Source organism: Zosterops lateralis (genome assembly GCF_965231275.1).
Source record: "Zosterops lateralis genome assembly, chromosome: 2".
Classification (NCBI taxonomy): domain Eukaryota; kingdom Metazoa; phylum Chordata; class Aves; order Passeriformes; family Zosteropidae; genus Zosterops; species Zosterops lateralis.
The window spans coordinates 95,463,955-95,479,538 of record NC_139763.1 but is presented as its reverse complement, the minus strand read 5'-3'; the positions used below and the strand labels follow the sequence as shown (position 1 = coordinate 95,479,538).

Below are 15,584 nucleotides of genomic sequence, written 5' to 3'. Positions count from 1 at the left end.
TAATAGGCACAGAGTGTGAGAGAAAAAAAAACAAAAACAACTTTTTCCTCTTGTATGTGCGCATCTGATTTGAGACATGCTCATTATAGGTGAAAATATTTGCTAAGCTGTCATTCTTAGTATTAAACTAAGTGACAGCAGATCACTTATTAAAACCTGTGACAGCAGGTTCCCTGCTGCACACAATTTACTCCCTTTATCAAATCTTGTGCTGGTTTTTTTTTTTTTTTTTCCATTTTGCTGACTGGGAGAGAACCATGGGGTTCCACCCACCCACACAACATGACTGAGTGACCCTGGTGTGTTGCTTGGGCACCAGGGCCTCTGGTTTCCATCTGTATAAGGACACAGGGGAACATAAAATAGTTTGGATGCATCAGGCCAAGCACAGTGTTTACTTTCAGGAAAAAGTCTTTTGGTGATTATTCCTGGTAGCTACAACTACAGTTAAAAGTCAGTGTTCATGAAAAAGCCCTCTTCAGACTTAGAGCAATAGGTGTTTCCTACAACCATTGCTTCTCACCAGCCAGTTCATGATTAACATAGTGTCCCACCGGGATATACTAGATCACCATAGGATTCTAGAAACTGACACTAAAATGGACAACCAAACAGCCAAAACCACTTTTTTGGAGGGTCACTACTCCCTCGGCTTAAAGGAAACAGACACTATCAAACACAAAACCTAAAAGGTTCAGTTTTTAGTGCTCAGCCACTGGCCACCAAGGCAGTCAGGGCCTGGAGAACAGGACACAAGAGAAGAGGCTGGGAGAACTGAACCCACTCAGATTAGAGAAGGCTGAGGGTCACCTTGCTGCTGTCTACAACTGCCTAACTGAAATATACCAAAAAGATGGATCTAAACTTCTCCTGAAGGTGCACAGTGAGAGGAAAAAATGCAAAGGAAACACAGAACATTCCAGTAACATACCAGAAAAAGAAAGAATTACCAAGAGGGTGGTCAAGCACTGGCACAGGATGCCCAGAGGAAGGGTGCAACCTCCACCTTGGGAGATGTTCAGGACTTGCCAGGACACAGCCTGGAACAACCTGGTGTGGTCAGACCTGTCTTGAACAGCTGGAGGTCCCTTCCAACCTAAATGATGGATCTATGATTCTAATTATAGCTTGGTGTCTGTTTCTTTGCCCAAAGGTAATGCTCATCCTTCCAAGCTGCTCTAGATCTGACACAGACCTGGATTACAGCTGGATTCCTGTATTAACAACAATTTAGATGTACTTTCAAAAAATGCTGAGCTCTGATGGTTAAATGTAAATTTTACCCACATCAAATCTGCCTGGAACATCTCTCTAAATAACTACTGTCTCTGTCATCAAATTCTATCATTTTTTACTGCTAACTGAAAGTTTGTAACTTTTCTTTATTCCTGGCAATGATTCACTGAGTAATTCCTGAACTTCTCGAGTTTCTGGCAATACATATATTTAAAAACACCCAACATACCATTAGGACAGACATGTCAGTTATTAAGATCTGTACCCACAACCCAAAGGATCTGGACAGACAACTCTGGCTGACAAAGGGAGATTAGTACCAAACTTATTATTAGACAATGTTGAGTAACTGACTATCACAATGTCACCTGTTTGAGCCTCCCTATCAGAAGAGCCATCAATTCATCTAAAATTACATTTAGAGAAATGGTAATTTCTGCAAGGCAAAGCCAAGACTTGGCTACAGTAGGAGGTAATTTATCCCATGGATTCTAAACCTGTCAACTTTGTATTTGTAGCGTGGTATTTTACAAAGCACAAAATGTCATAAAGATGTCAGCATCAAACCCAAAATGAGCTCCTGGAACAAAGTAAAGTTATGGGTGTTTTCAAACAGTTTTCACTTGCCTGACAGAGTGCCAAAGAGCTTGTTATTTTATCAGCTACATCTTCTGCAATGCACACAGCCTACCTGCTGAAGAATTAAATTTCCACTGTTTGGAATCACCAGTTCAAGGTGAAACCATGACATACTCCTGACGATCACTGGAAGACTCACCATGCAATAAGTAATTAGAGGCTACCTGATAGCATTTTGTTTATGTTCTCCTTACATTGCATACAATTTTTTTTCCCCTGTGATGAAGTGCTGCAAATGAGAGTTGGACATTAATTACAGAGACTTGTCTTTGTGGTTGGTTCTGTCTTCCAAACTTTCAACTGACAGGATGAGGCCACTGTGCAGCTGAGAAAAATTCAATGTAATCACCAGCTGTCACTCTAGTGAAACTGAGTTTTGTTTTAAGACCAAAGAAGCCAAATTTCTCAAGCACTAAGAAAGTGTCTTTTGTGGAGATACTGCATCTTTTCCTGGAAGAGTTTAAAATGCCTTCTTTTTTTTTTTCTTTTTTTTTTTTTTTAATAGCGGCTGTTTTGCAACAGGAAGTAAGCAATTTGAAAATTACAAAAAGTCATTTGATAAATGTGCACCGGTTCAGGAAAGTCTATTAGCAGGAAAGAGTTTAGTCTGTTTATATGATCAGTTTTGAATGACAGATCTTCACCAAAATTACACCATTTTTCCAGCTCCTCCAGTATGGTTGAGATCACCAGGTCCCAAGAGAAACTCCTGTAAACCAACAGTCCCATGAGCTGTTCTGCCTTTATAAGGTCTTCAGCTGAAAATCTGAACATGCCATTAAAACCCAGGCCTCATTATTGTCAAGTTCTAGAAATTCCTGATTCATTTCTTAAGATCCATTTCCAAAAAGGAAAATAAGTATTTCCCACCAATGAATCAAAGTAAAACATTTCTCATTTTTCTTCCCTGTCTTGCCTAAACTGATGATGTTCATGTTGATATTCTCCAAGCTGTGGGCTTTACTAATGATAATAATAATTACAGCAAACATGTAACACACAAGTTGTCAAATTTTCTGTTGAAGTGAGCTGAACTGCTCAAGATTTTTGTCAAAATTACAAGACTGCAAGCTCTGGCACCCAGGAGAGCAAATTTCATATGTACTTTCCCCTAACTCTGCAAAAAGAACTAAGGTAGTCAGACACTTAAATTCCACTAACCATGTACATATTTACATCCACAAGATCAAAACCAGATGGCATCAATTAGACAAGTCACCTGGCTTTTATGTGCCTTGATTTCTTAATGCACAAGAAGGAAATAATTTGTCTGTCCTGTTGCTCAAAGAGTCTTTGTAATGTAGAATGCAGCTGACAGATTGCAGGGGTAACAATAATTGTTTCAAAGGATGGAAGAAAAGGAAATCCTCTAACTGGACCTATGTGCAGAGTTTCCACTGCAATCAGGCTCCGTATCTGTGGCAAATAGAGCCCATTGTTCTCTGGGAAATGCTGCACTTCCATATCTGAAACACTTTCAAGTGTCAGAGTGCATCCAACTCATGAATCAAAAGAAACTATGATCTTATCAACTATGATAAGATCAGATCACGGGGAAATACATCTCTGTAGTGATTAGATGAAAGGTACCATTACAGAAAAATAGAGCACTCCAGCAGCCAAGAGGGTGAGCACATCTTTGCTGGAGAAAAGCAGGTTTCCCTTTGGGAATTTGCTGCTCACCCTCCACAGCAGCCAGGGCTCACACAGTCACAAACCAGACACCAGAATGCACCAGAACTGATCTGAAATGCTGCCATTTGATCACAAGGAAAGCTGATTAGCAGGCTGTAAAGCCAAAGTGCTGTTGGACAAATAACTGCAGGATATTTCAGAACATTTGTCCTTTTACCTCAGCTCCTGCCACCACAGCAATAAGCCTGCCCAGTTTTACAGTGCACACAACCACTTCCAGAGCACTGCTGGCACATGAGTGGAGTACAGGGTGTGACACAAATACATAACAAAATGATTCCACATAAAGTTACTACCTTTTTCTTTCTGTGGCCATGATATGACTTGTAACAGGACTTTTCTGAGTAGGTATACATGTTAAAACTTACTCAAAGCTACATCATTAAGTGGAAGCAACATAGTACTAAAGGTTGGTCAAGCTTTCGAACCTAAAATTCATTACTTTCAGAATCTAATTAAAATCCTGAGAATAAAGTCCAGCTTGCACATCGGTATTAGAATCCATCAGAAGGCATCTTTTGTATTCTGATTTTGCTCCTGAGAAAAGATGTTCTGAACAAGTTTAAGATGGGTCAGGTCTGTAAAGTCATGGCATCCCTTTCCCAGTATCCTGTGTCCATACAAAAGTCAGCAGCATTCCTTCCCAAACATCTATTGTCCCATCACCTTCCAGCTGACAAATTATTTCTTAATTTTGGAAACTGTCAGGATGAAGGGTACATGAGTGGAAAAATGAGTGGGTTTTTAAGTATAAAAGAAGCAAGCAGGACTCTGTAAAGCTTGAAAGACCAGAGAAGAAAGGTCCCAGGGAACAGGAGAAGAGCAAGAGAGGCAGTGTTTGGGAAGAGAATGGAACGAGTTATTAAGTAGCTGGTTATTGAACATCTAAGACAACAACATAACAATAAAAAGCAGATAATGTGAATTTGTAAAGAACAAAATCTTTTTGTGATGGAGTGAGCAAGGGAGAAGCCACAGTTGTAACAAATAGGGCTTTTAATCTCCCACCTGAGAATCTGACAAGCTGAGTAAAGCATTATGGCCTAAACTAAAGAGCAGTTATGTCTGTCATATGAAGATGAAATTAGGAACACTTCCCTTGCCAACAGGGAGTCAGATGGTGTTCCACAATGATCTGCCATGCACCTGCTTTATTTTGGATTTTTCTTTCTAAATTGAAACTCAGAAAGCACACTTCCAGGATTTGGGCTGACAACTAAGGTGTGGGAAAGATTGCAAGCATCTTAGAAGCAGAACTCAGAATGATAATCTGAAAATTCTGTAGAAACAAATGCAAAGTGTTACAATAAAATTTCAAATGCAAGGGTAGAAATTAGCCAGACAACAAAACCACAGGAAATTTGAGAGTTACAGTAAGTTGCAGTGAGAGTGCAAAACAGTTCAGGAAAAAAAAAAAGTTAAATTTGACAATATGAATATCTAAGACACAAGAAACAAATATTTTGCTCTGTTCAGCAGCAGTGGAACGTAATGCAGCTGGGAAGAAACCTGCAGGTTAAACAGCACATTTAGAGAAAAACTGCAGGCAGAGTGGAAAATGACTAAATTTTAAAACCATGGTTATCAGCAGAGACAGAAAACAAAATTTTAAGAGAATAAAATTTGTTTACTGAAGAAAAATGTGAAATGAGGAAAGGGCAAAGTTAAAAATCTTCAAGTATTTCTACAACTAAAAGACAAAATAGATTATCTTTAACCCACAAAGAACAGGACAAATAATCACTGGTATCATTTCCAGCACAGAATATAATGGGAAAAAACTCAGTGACCTATAAAAATCATCATGCAATGGAATTATGTCAACAGATCACGCAGTTCCTATCGCTGCAGACTTTTCAAAACAAATTAAACAAATATGCCATGAAACATTTTGTTTAAGATTCCATACTGCTTTAATGAAGTTGGTGCCACCTCAGAAATGAAGGGAGGTTAGAAACATGTCAAACTCAGTGACAATCAACTAAAACAAAGCAAATGCTTTACCTAAGGTACAACCCACAAAGCAGGACTTCTACCAGTGTGAATAAACTCAACATGGGAATTGAAAATTACAGTTTTACTTGGATTAAACAGAACACTTGTAACCGCTGTATGTGAAAACAAACCAGTGGCATTTCTATTTAAGTGGCAAATGCTAATCTTGAGTTTATGTTCCAAAAGTAAGTTGCAAAATAAGCTGCTGGAGGGGCTGGGGGAAATTTGAGGGGCTGGAGATGGGTATTTAAGGGAGGATCCACCCACAGGTGCATCCACCTGGTTACTGCATGTGTCTTGTGTATGAGTTTGAGTACAAAATGCAACTCAAAGCTGTTTATTTTTTAATCAGCTCTACGGCACTGGGGTTTGCACACCATCTGGGGCAAAGGGGACTCAGTTGAGGTTCACTGTAACCACAGAACACGCTGTGATGGGAGGGGACCACGAGGAGTGTCCAGTCCAACTGCAGGCCCTGCCCAGGAGCCTCAGGAGCCACACCGTGTGCCCGAGAGTGTTGTACAAACACTTACTAAACTCTGCCAGCCTCGGTGCTGTGACCACTGCCCTGGGGAGGTGTCCAGTGCCCAACCACCCTCCAGGGGAAGAACCTTTCCCCGCGATTAAAACGCAAACTGGGGTTTATTTATTATTATCCCTGCAGTGACATCCTGTCATCTGTCCTGCGTTACTACACAGCACATCCAGTCAAGAATAAAGACTGTGGCATACGAAACCTATCCTCTCCTCCAAACGCACCACTGGTTTCCCGCTCTGTCTCCTGAATTCCTGCCCTATTCCCAACTCAGGGCAGCAGCAGCAGTTTCCCCCCAGCCGGGCGCCAACGGGCCCGAACGAGCCCCTCAACACCGCGGGCCCCCCACTCGGGCAAGGGCCGGGCGCGTCCCTCCCGCGGCCCTGCGGGGCTCTGTCCCCCGGGCCCGAGTCCCCGCTCACCATGGCGATGACGGCGATGACGGCGATGAGGACGGTGACGGTGGCGATGCCCGGCCCGCCCCCGCCCCGGCAACCGAAGCGCCGCCCCGCGCCGGGCCCGCGGTTGGGCGGGAGCGGAGGCCACACGCGCGGGGCCCCGCCCGCCGCCGGACGCGGAAACCGCCCAGTGACAACCCCGGGGCCGCGGGGACCGCCCTGCTGCTGCCGCCGGTCTGTGCGGAATGGGGGGCCGGTCTGTGGGGAATGGGGGGCCGGTCTGTGGGGAACGGGGGGCCAGGGGGCCGGGAATGGGGGACCGGTCTGTGGGGAGTGGGGGGCCAGGGGGCCGGGGCTGGGCGGGCGAGGGGTGGCTGTGCCAGGCCCTGGGTCCTGCAGGGCCCGGCGGTGGGTAATGGTGCAACCCCTGAGGGAAATGGAGGAGGAAGGAGAGGGAGGCCGCCCCTGCACGTAACTGGCCAGGATTACAGCATGAGCTCTGGAGGAGCAGGATCACCGTGTCTGGTGGAGCTCAAACGCTCCTAATCACTAAATACTCTTTCTTTGAGTATTCTTGTCTCTTCCTGAGCAGCTGCGCTTTAGTTTTCCTCGTTCTCATCGAGTAAATAGAGAGCCTCAGTCAAAAGGAATGAACAGCAGTGGTGATTAACACCTAATGCTGTTAATTAAGCAGACGCACAGGTCAAGCTGTAGAAGCAACAGATGGTGAGGTGTTTCTGTATCTGTAGTTTGAGAAAGCTGAAGGAGAAAAAGGTGTTTCTCTTGTGTTCTGTTCATCACAAAAGATATATATCTGCCTGACACAAAGCAAATCTTTAGTCTAGAAACCCAAAAGTAGCCGTGTGCTTACTGCTGCTATTTTATTTTTAGCTGCTGCAATGGAAGTCAAAAAGCTGTAGTTAAGCCCTTTCAGTTCGTGCTACAGTGGAAGGAAGCAAAGGCCCTGGGGATCTCCCTTGGATAATGGGGAGAACTTAAGGGAAAAAGCCAGCCAAACAAGATAGGGGTAATACTGATCTCAAACTGACATAGCTAGACCCCAGGAACGAGAGAAGAATGACTTGTATAATCGAGAGTGGCTGGCCCTGTGGATGAAGGTGGCAATGGTCAATGTCTTTGGTGGATAAGGGGGAAGATGGCCAGGATGGTGGTTTGGGCCAAACTGAGGCTCAGCTTTTGTTGTTAGGTTAAAATAACCATGTGCATTCACTCAGGGCACTGGCTCCTTCTTTGACTGAGAATTTGCCCTATCAAAAAGGTTGTTTCAGCAAGCAGGACTAAAGGAATTGTGCAGTTGCCATTGTTTGCTCCTCACCTCTTGATCTGCTTTGAAGCACAGTGTGGGATTTCCTTTTCTTGTGGTTCTGTGATTATTTTAGGTTATCTTGGCACAATCATGCAGTTGTACTGTGGGAGTGTTACAGGTTTTAAAGGGTAAGAGGGGTCTCACTGAAAAAAGGAGGGAGTCCAGAAGAAAAAATTTGAGGGATGGAAACTAGAACAAGATGAGGAGCAATGAAAAGGAGTTAAAGTGCAGCTCTTGCTGAAAAAGACACAAGTGCCAGAAGACTCACAGTCTTTTCCTTTTAACTCTATGGGTTTTGGTGTAGTTTTTATCATTTTGTGATTTTCCCCTTTGTTTTGGTGTGGATGTTTTCACTGTGCTACTGAACTGGAGTTTAGAGGTTGTACTAGAAAACTGGATAATCCAAGATTAACTGTCGCTGTTACCTTGCTAAGGATTTTTTTTTTAATCCCCCTCCTTATTTCTTCCTCAGACTTACCTAGTTAGGAAGAGCTGACTGCAAAAGAGAAAATGACATCTCTAGAAAAAGGTAGGTTGTTCATATGACATCTAAGCAGACTGGATTAAAAAGTACTTTAACTGGCATTCTAAACACCAGAGTTACACTGTATACCAGGCTCCTTTCATTTAAACTTACTCCTTCTATGTAGCTATGAGGAAATAGTTCTGTGACTTCATTATTGCAGTGAAAACCAGAACTGCCTGGATGGAACAGCAATTGAATGAAGTTTTTCTAATCCAGCTCAATACTGAAAAATAAGTTTGTCACTGGTACTGTGATCTGTCCTGTCTGTACACACTTGTCTGACAGCCTCCTCTGGTATTTAGAACCTGTTGGTACTGATTCAGCAAACTTGAAAGTAAGGCAATATCATGGTGTTACTACAGAAGTTTTGAAATCCATTAATATTTGGATAGAGGACACAAACTCATATTACTGCCTACAGTATGAGAAAAAAAGCAGTATGTGTAGCCATGCCCTCAGAAACTTTGTATCTCTCACCCATTGCGAGGAAACTACTACAATAATAATTCATTCAGCTGAAAACTTAGTGGACTTAAATAAAATTAATTTCAGTAAATGGTGTGTATACTGGGGACTATAGAGCAGAATGCTGCATTACTGGGAATGCTGGAGTCTGTAGTTCAGAAATGGAGCAGAATTGGGTTGTTGGCTTTCCTTAAACCTTCACTTGGGCAACTAAAACATGTTAGTACTTGAAAGTGTGTTAAACTTCTTAAGGTGTCAGTAGCTCTCTGGGTAATAGCTGTTTTTCTTTTGCTTCTTGCTTTTAAAATTATACTGCTCTCATTCTGCCAGTTCCAAAACCTGATTTTGTCTTCACCCTATGAGTAATGTTGTCAAAAATTTCTTTTTTCCAGGAAAGCTCTTTTTTGTGTCTGCATTTAATCTTGTATGGCAGCAGGAAATTAAAATTAATGCAATTCAGATCAATGTTTGTGGCTTGTATTGCTGCTGTTAATGAGCAATGCACATTTGAGTAAGGACTTATTTGAATAAGGGCTTACTGTGAGAGTGGTGAGACACTGGAACAGGTTCTCAGGGAAGTTGTGGATGCCCCAAACCTGGAAGTGTTCAAGAACAGGTTGGACAGGGTCTAGTGGAAGGTGTCCCTGCCCACAGCAGGGGTGTTGGAACAAGACAGTCCTGAAAGTCCCTTTCAGTCCAAACCAATCTATGATTTTCTGACTTGTGCTTGATTATCACTGCTGTAATGGACTATTTGACACATGCAGTGTACAATTAAAATCTCTAACTTTGAAGTACAGAAATTAAGGGAAGATTTACAATGACACTATAACCAAGTGAAAGGTGGTAAACTTTTCCTCCACATTTTCTAAATTTCAGTTGATGATGCCTCAGCACCCATTCGAGGACCTGGAGATGGCATGGAAACAGAGCAACCAGCTGGATCAGTGGAAGTAATCACTGGAGCCAACACTACAAGCCATCACATCCACCACAGCCCCCACAAAAAGACAGCCTCTTCCCTGAGTCCCGGGGTTCTGCAGCTGGGGAAAGTCCATGCAGATAAATCCGTGGAGATTGAAGCTATTCGGATATTAGTCCCCAAAGCAGCCATCACCCATGTTGTTCCAAGTAAAAATGCAAAGGTAGCTAAATCTGTGGGACATAAAGGAGACACATTCCATCAGTCAGATGGAGCTGCAGATCCCAAGAAGGAACAGACAGAGCTGAAAAATGCAATTGAAAAGCTAAAGAATTCAGAAAAGCGGTTGTTACAGGATAAAGAAGGTCTCTCTAATCAGCTGCGTATACAGACAGAGGTAAGAAATTAAAGGTGTTTTCTCTCCCACAGCTGAACTGTTTTGGTTTGTATAAGCAGTTTGTGAATGTGACCAAAGAGAACTGCTATGACACTCTAGCCTTGAAACAAATAAGTTTCCTTTTGAACTTATCAGCTAAGATACAGAGTAAAAGTACATCAAAGTATTCCAGTGCTGCTTCTCTGAGGAGATGAAAGAGTCAAAGACTTAGCTGGGAAAAACACACTTGATAGCTGCAGGGAAATGAATCTTTCATGAGGAAAGACTTGGCTCCTTAATCACTAAGTGAAAAATCTTACACTGTAGAAGGGTTGACTATAACTTTCTATTTCATACACCTGTGGATGTCTTGTCAAATCCTTTGTTACCTTACTGATTCAGGAGTTGAACACTACTAAAACTTTGTTTCCTGCAGCAGGTTTCATTCTTCATTTTTGACTGTTAGAATTTAAACAAGATTATTTTGGACATGCATTAGGCTCAAATGTTTATGCTTGCCTGAATATGTCCCATTCTGGAAAGAGAATTTACTGTTAGTTATTTCCAATAAGTTGCACTGCATTCTTAAAAGTGTTTATTCTCTATTGATAGTTACAAGAGAGTCTGGTTGAATTCTAGGTCAATCGGGAGTTGAAGAAATTACTTGTTGCTTCCGTTGGGGACGATCTGCAGTATCACTTTGAACGGATGGCTCGTGAGAAGAATCAGCTCATCCTAGAAAACGAGGTCCTGGGCCGCAATATGGCTCAGCTATCTGAACAATTGGAGCGCATGTCCATACAGTGTGATGTGTGGAGAAGCAAATTCCTTGCAAGCAGGTATTCCCTCTCATGGAGCTGTCCTAACAGCATGCTCCTTCAGTCTTTCAGCACATACAGTCATTGCAGTGTGCTCACATATGCAGAGGACAGCCACAATGGTCATACTGACACCTACTATGAAATCTCAGAATGCAGAAGAGGTATAAAGAAAGTAATCTCCTTGTAAATCTGAATAGTTGTGCTTTTCAGAGGTAGTACAGTGAGTTCTAAACCTCCTAAATCTCAACTACAGTTCTTGTCAAGAAAGCAAGAAAAGCTCTTAATTTTGATAACACCACACGCAGTTTAGAGTTTAAAAATGTCTTCTAGGGCAGCTGACTTTTCTTTAAGGTAATTAGTTGATTTTCATCCCCAAACCCCCCAGTATGATACAGTCATCAATTTGAGAAGAAGCTGATGTGTTTAAGAGCTCTGCTTATATACGGGAGTCAGGGATCTGCTATAGAAGAAAGAGTAGGGGGACCTCTTTATCAAACGCTGGTTGTGTTACTGCTCAGAACACAACTGTTACTTCTTTAACCATAACAAGTCTGGAAGTCAAAATCTCGTTTGACACTGACTTTAAACTTGCTTAGTTGTTTTATCATATCTGTAAATAGTGTTCTAGGATTTTTAATTTTCTACTGTACTTGGATATAACTGAGTGAATTATGATGCTTCATACATATCACAGAAGACCTTACTGCTTGAATGAAATGGCAATAGAATACAGTCTCCTCCCTTTAATTTGCTCTTCTTAAGAAGTTTCACCATCTGGGGTAAATGGTAACTTGTTCAATATATGGGGTGTAATGGTACTTGTAAGTCCTAGCTGAGCAAGAGTTACTATGCAAAATTGTTTTGTTGTGGTTTTTTTTTTTTTTTTTTTTTTTTTTTTACTTTATGGGGAGTTCTGAGATCAGGGCTGTGAGTCTCAGCCATGTGCTTAAAGTAACTCTTCAATATTGTAACGTGCTGGTTCATTTTTATCTCACATTTCTAACTGGTGGTTGTCTAAATGTCATTCTGGTTTTGCATTTGGAATACCACAGGCATTTGAAATGCCTGCTGGAGGGGTCAGTACCAAGCCTTATGGAATAGAAAAATGTGACAACACATGCCTCCTTTGTGGCTCTTAAACACTCATATCTGGCATCTGGTGATTGCCCCTGAGAAGGGCAGAGAAGTAAATGAATGCAGTCTATGGCCATAGCTTCTATTTTTAGAGATGAGTGAACAGATGTGATTACAGCATACTTGTGAGAATTTTTAGTAAAAGAAAAATGTATTTAGCTTTTTCTTTCACAGGATCCTTATCAGCCATGTACGCTTCCCCAAGGTATTTTGAAATGTCTGTTACTAGATTTGTATTAAGTGACCTAAGATGGTTTAAACTCAGTCAAAACATAATCTTGCACTGGTGTTGGCACTAGTTGAACAGAAATTATTCTTAATTAGGTTGATAGAGGCTCTGCATGGGGGAGGGGACAGAGAATAGCAGCTTAATACTCAGGTTGAGCAGACAGATGATGGTCTGTAGTAGAAAACAGTGACTTTCGAACTGTTCACTTGCACTACTGACTGGAGATTTCCTTTACAGGGTGATGGCTGATGAGCTGACCAATACCAGAGCAATTCTCCAGCGCCAGACCAGGGACGCACAAAGTGCGATCCAGGACTTGCTGAATGAACGCGATCAGTTCCGTCAAGAGATGATCGATACACACAAGTATGATTTTTCTAATCCTCTGTGCAAACTTCATTTCTTTCAGTTTATTTTAGGCTAGAGGACAATCAAGTAACTTCCCCTCTTCCAGTGATATTCAACAAAACTCAGTTATACTGATGTATAGTATGGTCGCTTTTCAGTCTTAGAGCTGAAAGAGCAAAAGTAATAGAATACTTTCTTCATTCCCTAGAGGTCTGAGGTCTTAAGGGTAATAAACTGTGGAACTGACATCCCTCACATCCTGGGCTTTCTCTCTTTAATCACTTACTGTCTTGACTTCAAGTCTTCTGTTTCCTTCCAAAATACCAAAGAGATTCTTCTACCTACGTGGACTTTACAGTGCTTATTCTGCCAGATGTCAAATAAATGTTCCCAGTACTAATGTCCTGTGTTGGTGAGGCCTTGCCTTGGAGAATAGCCCATTTGTCTCCTTGTTCTTAAACACTTTTTTTGTCCGTTTCTTTGGTTTAAGATTTAGCTCATGCAATAAGCCTTGGGAAGAGATGATTCCTCTGAAGTGTGCTGGGTGCTGATTATACAGTACAGAATACAAACCCCACTAACAGTGCTTCTTTCCTTTCTGCACAGGCTGCTGGAGGAGCTCATGGTCTCTCTTCAGTGGGGGAGACAACAGACATACTATCCTAGTGCCCAGCCTTACACTACAACAGAGCTAGCAGCTGTGAACTGTAAGCTAGCCAAAGCTGTAAGCTCACATCTTCTAGGAAATGTTGGCACTAACAGTCCAAAAAAGACTTCAACAACTGTGGAGTTTTGCAATACGCCAGCTGAGAAAATGGCTGAAATGGTAAGAACTCTTGATATATGTTAATCCTTATATTAAGGTTCTGGGTAAACAGATATTTCATTTTCAACTTGGAAAAAAGATGAAAAATGGCTTTTGAGCAGAAATCCTTTCTAGCTCTTAGAGAAGGAAAAAGCCCATTAAACTGTATAAAAATATTTTCAGTGTCAATTTTTCCATCCTTAGATGCTACATGTACTGGATCCAGCTGCACATCCAGAAACATCAACAGAAGTTTCTTTTTCGGAGACTTCTCCATCTTCTTTCCTTTCCACAAAGAAAAGTATTGGAAGGTTTCACCCATATACAAGATATGAAGATGTCACCTTCAATTGTTGCAATCACTGTCAAGGAGAGCTGATAGCCCTTTAAAAGCCCAGCCAAGCTGCACATGCACTCCTTCTGAAGAACTACACTAGTTGATGGTCAGCAGGCTTCTCTTTGTCCTTTTTCCATAATGGGTGGGTTTGGCATTGGAAATTGTGAAGTTTCTGCTTCTCTACCTCTTGAAGTTAGGGATTGCCAGCATTTCCATAGTCTCTGGGGTACTTCTACTACTTCTCAATGGGGAAAGCTACTTATTTTCTTATACAAAGGCAAGTCAAAAAGCATTATGCTGGTCCAATTTGTAGAGCACAGAGATGCTCTTGACTATTTAACATTTATATTCTTATTAGCAAATCATAATGAATTTCCCTTTAGAGGGAGACAGAAGTGTAACCATACCAAAGCAAATGAAGTGCTGATCAGTAATTTAAAAATAATGGAAAATGGTCAGTTATATGTTGGGGTTTTTTTTAAATTTTAGCCAAGGTGCTGAACTGTCCCCAAGTCTATGTTCTACCTTTTAAATTTAGTTACAAAAAGGAGTATGTGCAATGACCATAGCTGTAAGTTCTGAAAGCAAGAGTATATGCAATGTCAGCCCTCCTGTCAAGAAGGAGATGAAGCCTGAATGAACTCTAGCTATAAGTTATAACCATTCTCAAGTGGATTCTAGAAAACTCTGGGGGTGAGATTATACTTGTGTTTCCATAGAGCTGAAATAATGGCTTTTCCATTGTTTCAGCTTCTAGAGTGAAGCTGCTGTATAGCTGATCCTCAACAAGGGCAGACTGACATACTTCCTTTAGTACATAACATTGAATCCTGGCCTGGCATTAGGGCTCAGTCCTTGCCCAAGGTCTTCCTGGGTATTATGGGAAGACGAAGATAAGCACTAAGTTTGCACAGCTATTGTTAAAAAGAAGTATTTTTTTACTTGTACGGTTTTATAATCTTGAGGCAGATTTGAAGTTCTTGACATAGGTTTGAAGAGAACTCTTATGAGACAATCTGCTAAATCCAAAGAAGCTTATTTAAGTTTTTAAGTTTGACCCCCAAAATTTACCATATGAAGCTGTCTAGTTTAGGGAAAAGGTTTTTGAAATGGTTGCTTTTACCCAATTTTCCTTTGAATCTCATACCTGTGATCAGAATATGTAAATTCTAAGTTCTTGCTGGCTCTGCTTTGGTTTACATGAAGAAAGCTACAATAAACTTCCTTTGCTTGCTTTCAAGTTGCAGTTTTGGATTTAATGAAGTGACATTTCTGACCCTGTTTTCTCTGTAGCATAAATGGAACTGTATGACATTGAACTGTAAAACCCTTCACACTCTGCTGGTGTGAGGCAATGAACAGAAAAACACCTCCTTTGTAGTTTTTTACAATTAGGGAGATGGGGTGTGTGAACCTTTGCAAACATTCCCCCTGGATTTGCTTCCTAGACACAGGAAGTTCTTCCTGCCTTTGGCGTCAGGGGAGGAAGGTACTGGAAGGAGGAAGGCACTTGTTACTTACATGTCCCTTTAGTGTGTGAAATTTTTATTTTGTGTCCATCCTCACTCTCTATGCTGGCAAAAGCTGCAACAGAGCAGGTTCCAGTCCAACACCAGTGCTCTCAATATGCCTGTAACTAGCTCCAGAAATAACCAAGAAAAATCTGCTTTGCATCTACTACACTTCTGTCTGTCTGTTGCAGTAGTCCCAGAAAACACTGTGAATGTGGAAAAATTCAAGAGCAATGCCAGGAAAATGAAATCTGCTGGGGCATACAGTTGCACAGAATGCTCCTC

At 41.5% G+C, this 15,584-nt stretch overlaps 2 protein-coding genes across 2 annotated transcripts in view; one reads left to right on the top strand and one right to left on the bottom strand.

Annotated features, from left to right (window-relative positions):
* The window catches only part of NME7 (NME/NM23 family member 7), an 88,018-nt gene extending 81,421 nt beyond the window's left edge, over positions 1-6,597 (bottom strand). The window contains exon 1 of the mRNA XM_083854512.1: positions 6,523-6,597. Within this exon, the coding sequence (XP_083710638.1) occupies positions 6,523-6,525 (3 nt within the window). The 5' untranslated portion in view covers positions 6,526-6,597. The remainder of the gene's footprint in view (positions 1-6,522) is intronic.
* A 1,319-nt stretch (positions 6,598-7,916) lies between these two features.
* Positions 7,917-15,028, top strand: BLZF1 (basic leucine zipper nuclear factor 1). The gene is made up of 6 exons (XM_083883747.1): positions 7,917-8,354; positions 9,696-10,135; positions 10,754-10,953; positions 12,536-12,664; positions 13,253-13,472; positions 13,656-15,028. Exons 1-6 carry the CDS (start codon positions 8,336-8,338, stop codon positions 13,839-13,841), a joined length of 1,194 nt encoding a protein of 397 aa, XP_083739873.1. The 5' UTR covers positions 7,917-8,335; the 3' UTR covers positions 13,842-15,028.
* The last annotated feature ends 556 nt before the right edge of the window (positions 15,029-15,584 follow it).

Coding starts and splice junctions, on each gene's coding strand:
- BLZF1 (XM_083883747.1), top strand. Junction 10,136..10,753: donor AGCTGCGTATACAGACAGAG/GTAAGAAATTAA, acceptor GTTGAATTCTAG/GTCAATCGGGAGTTGAAGAA. Junction 12,665..13,252: donor GAGATGATCGATACACACAA/GTATGATTTTTC, acceptor CTTTCTGCACAG/GCTGCTGGAGGAGCTCATGG.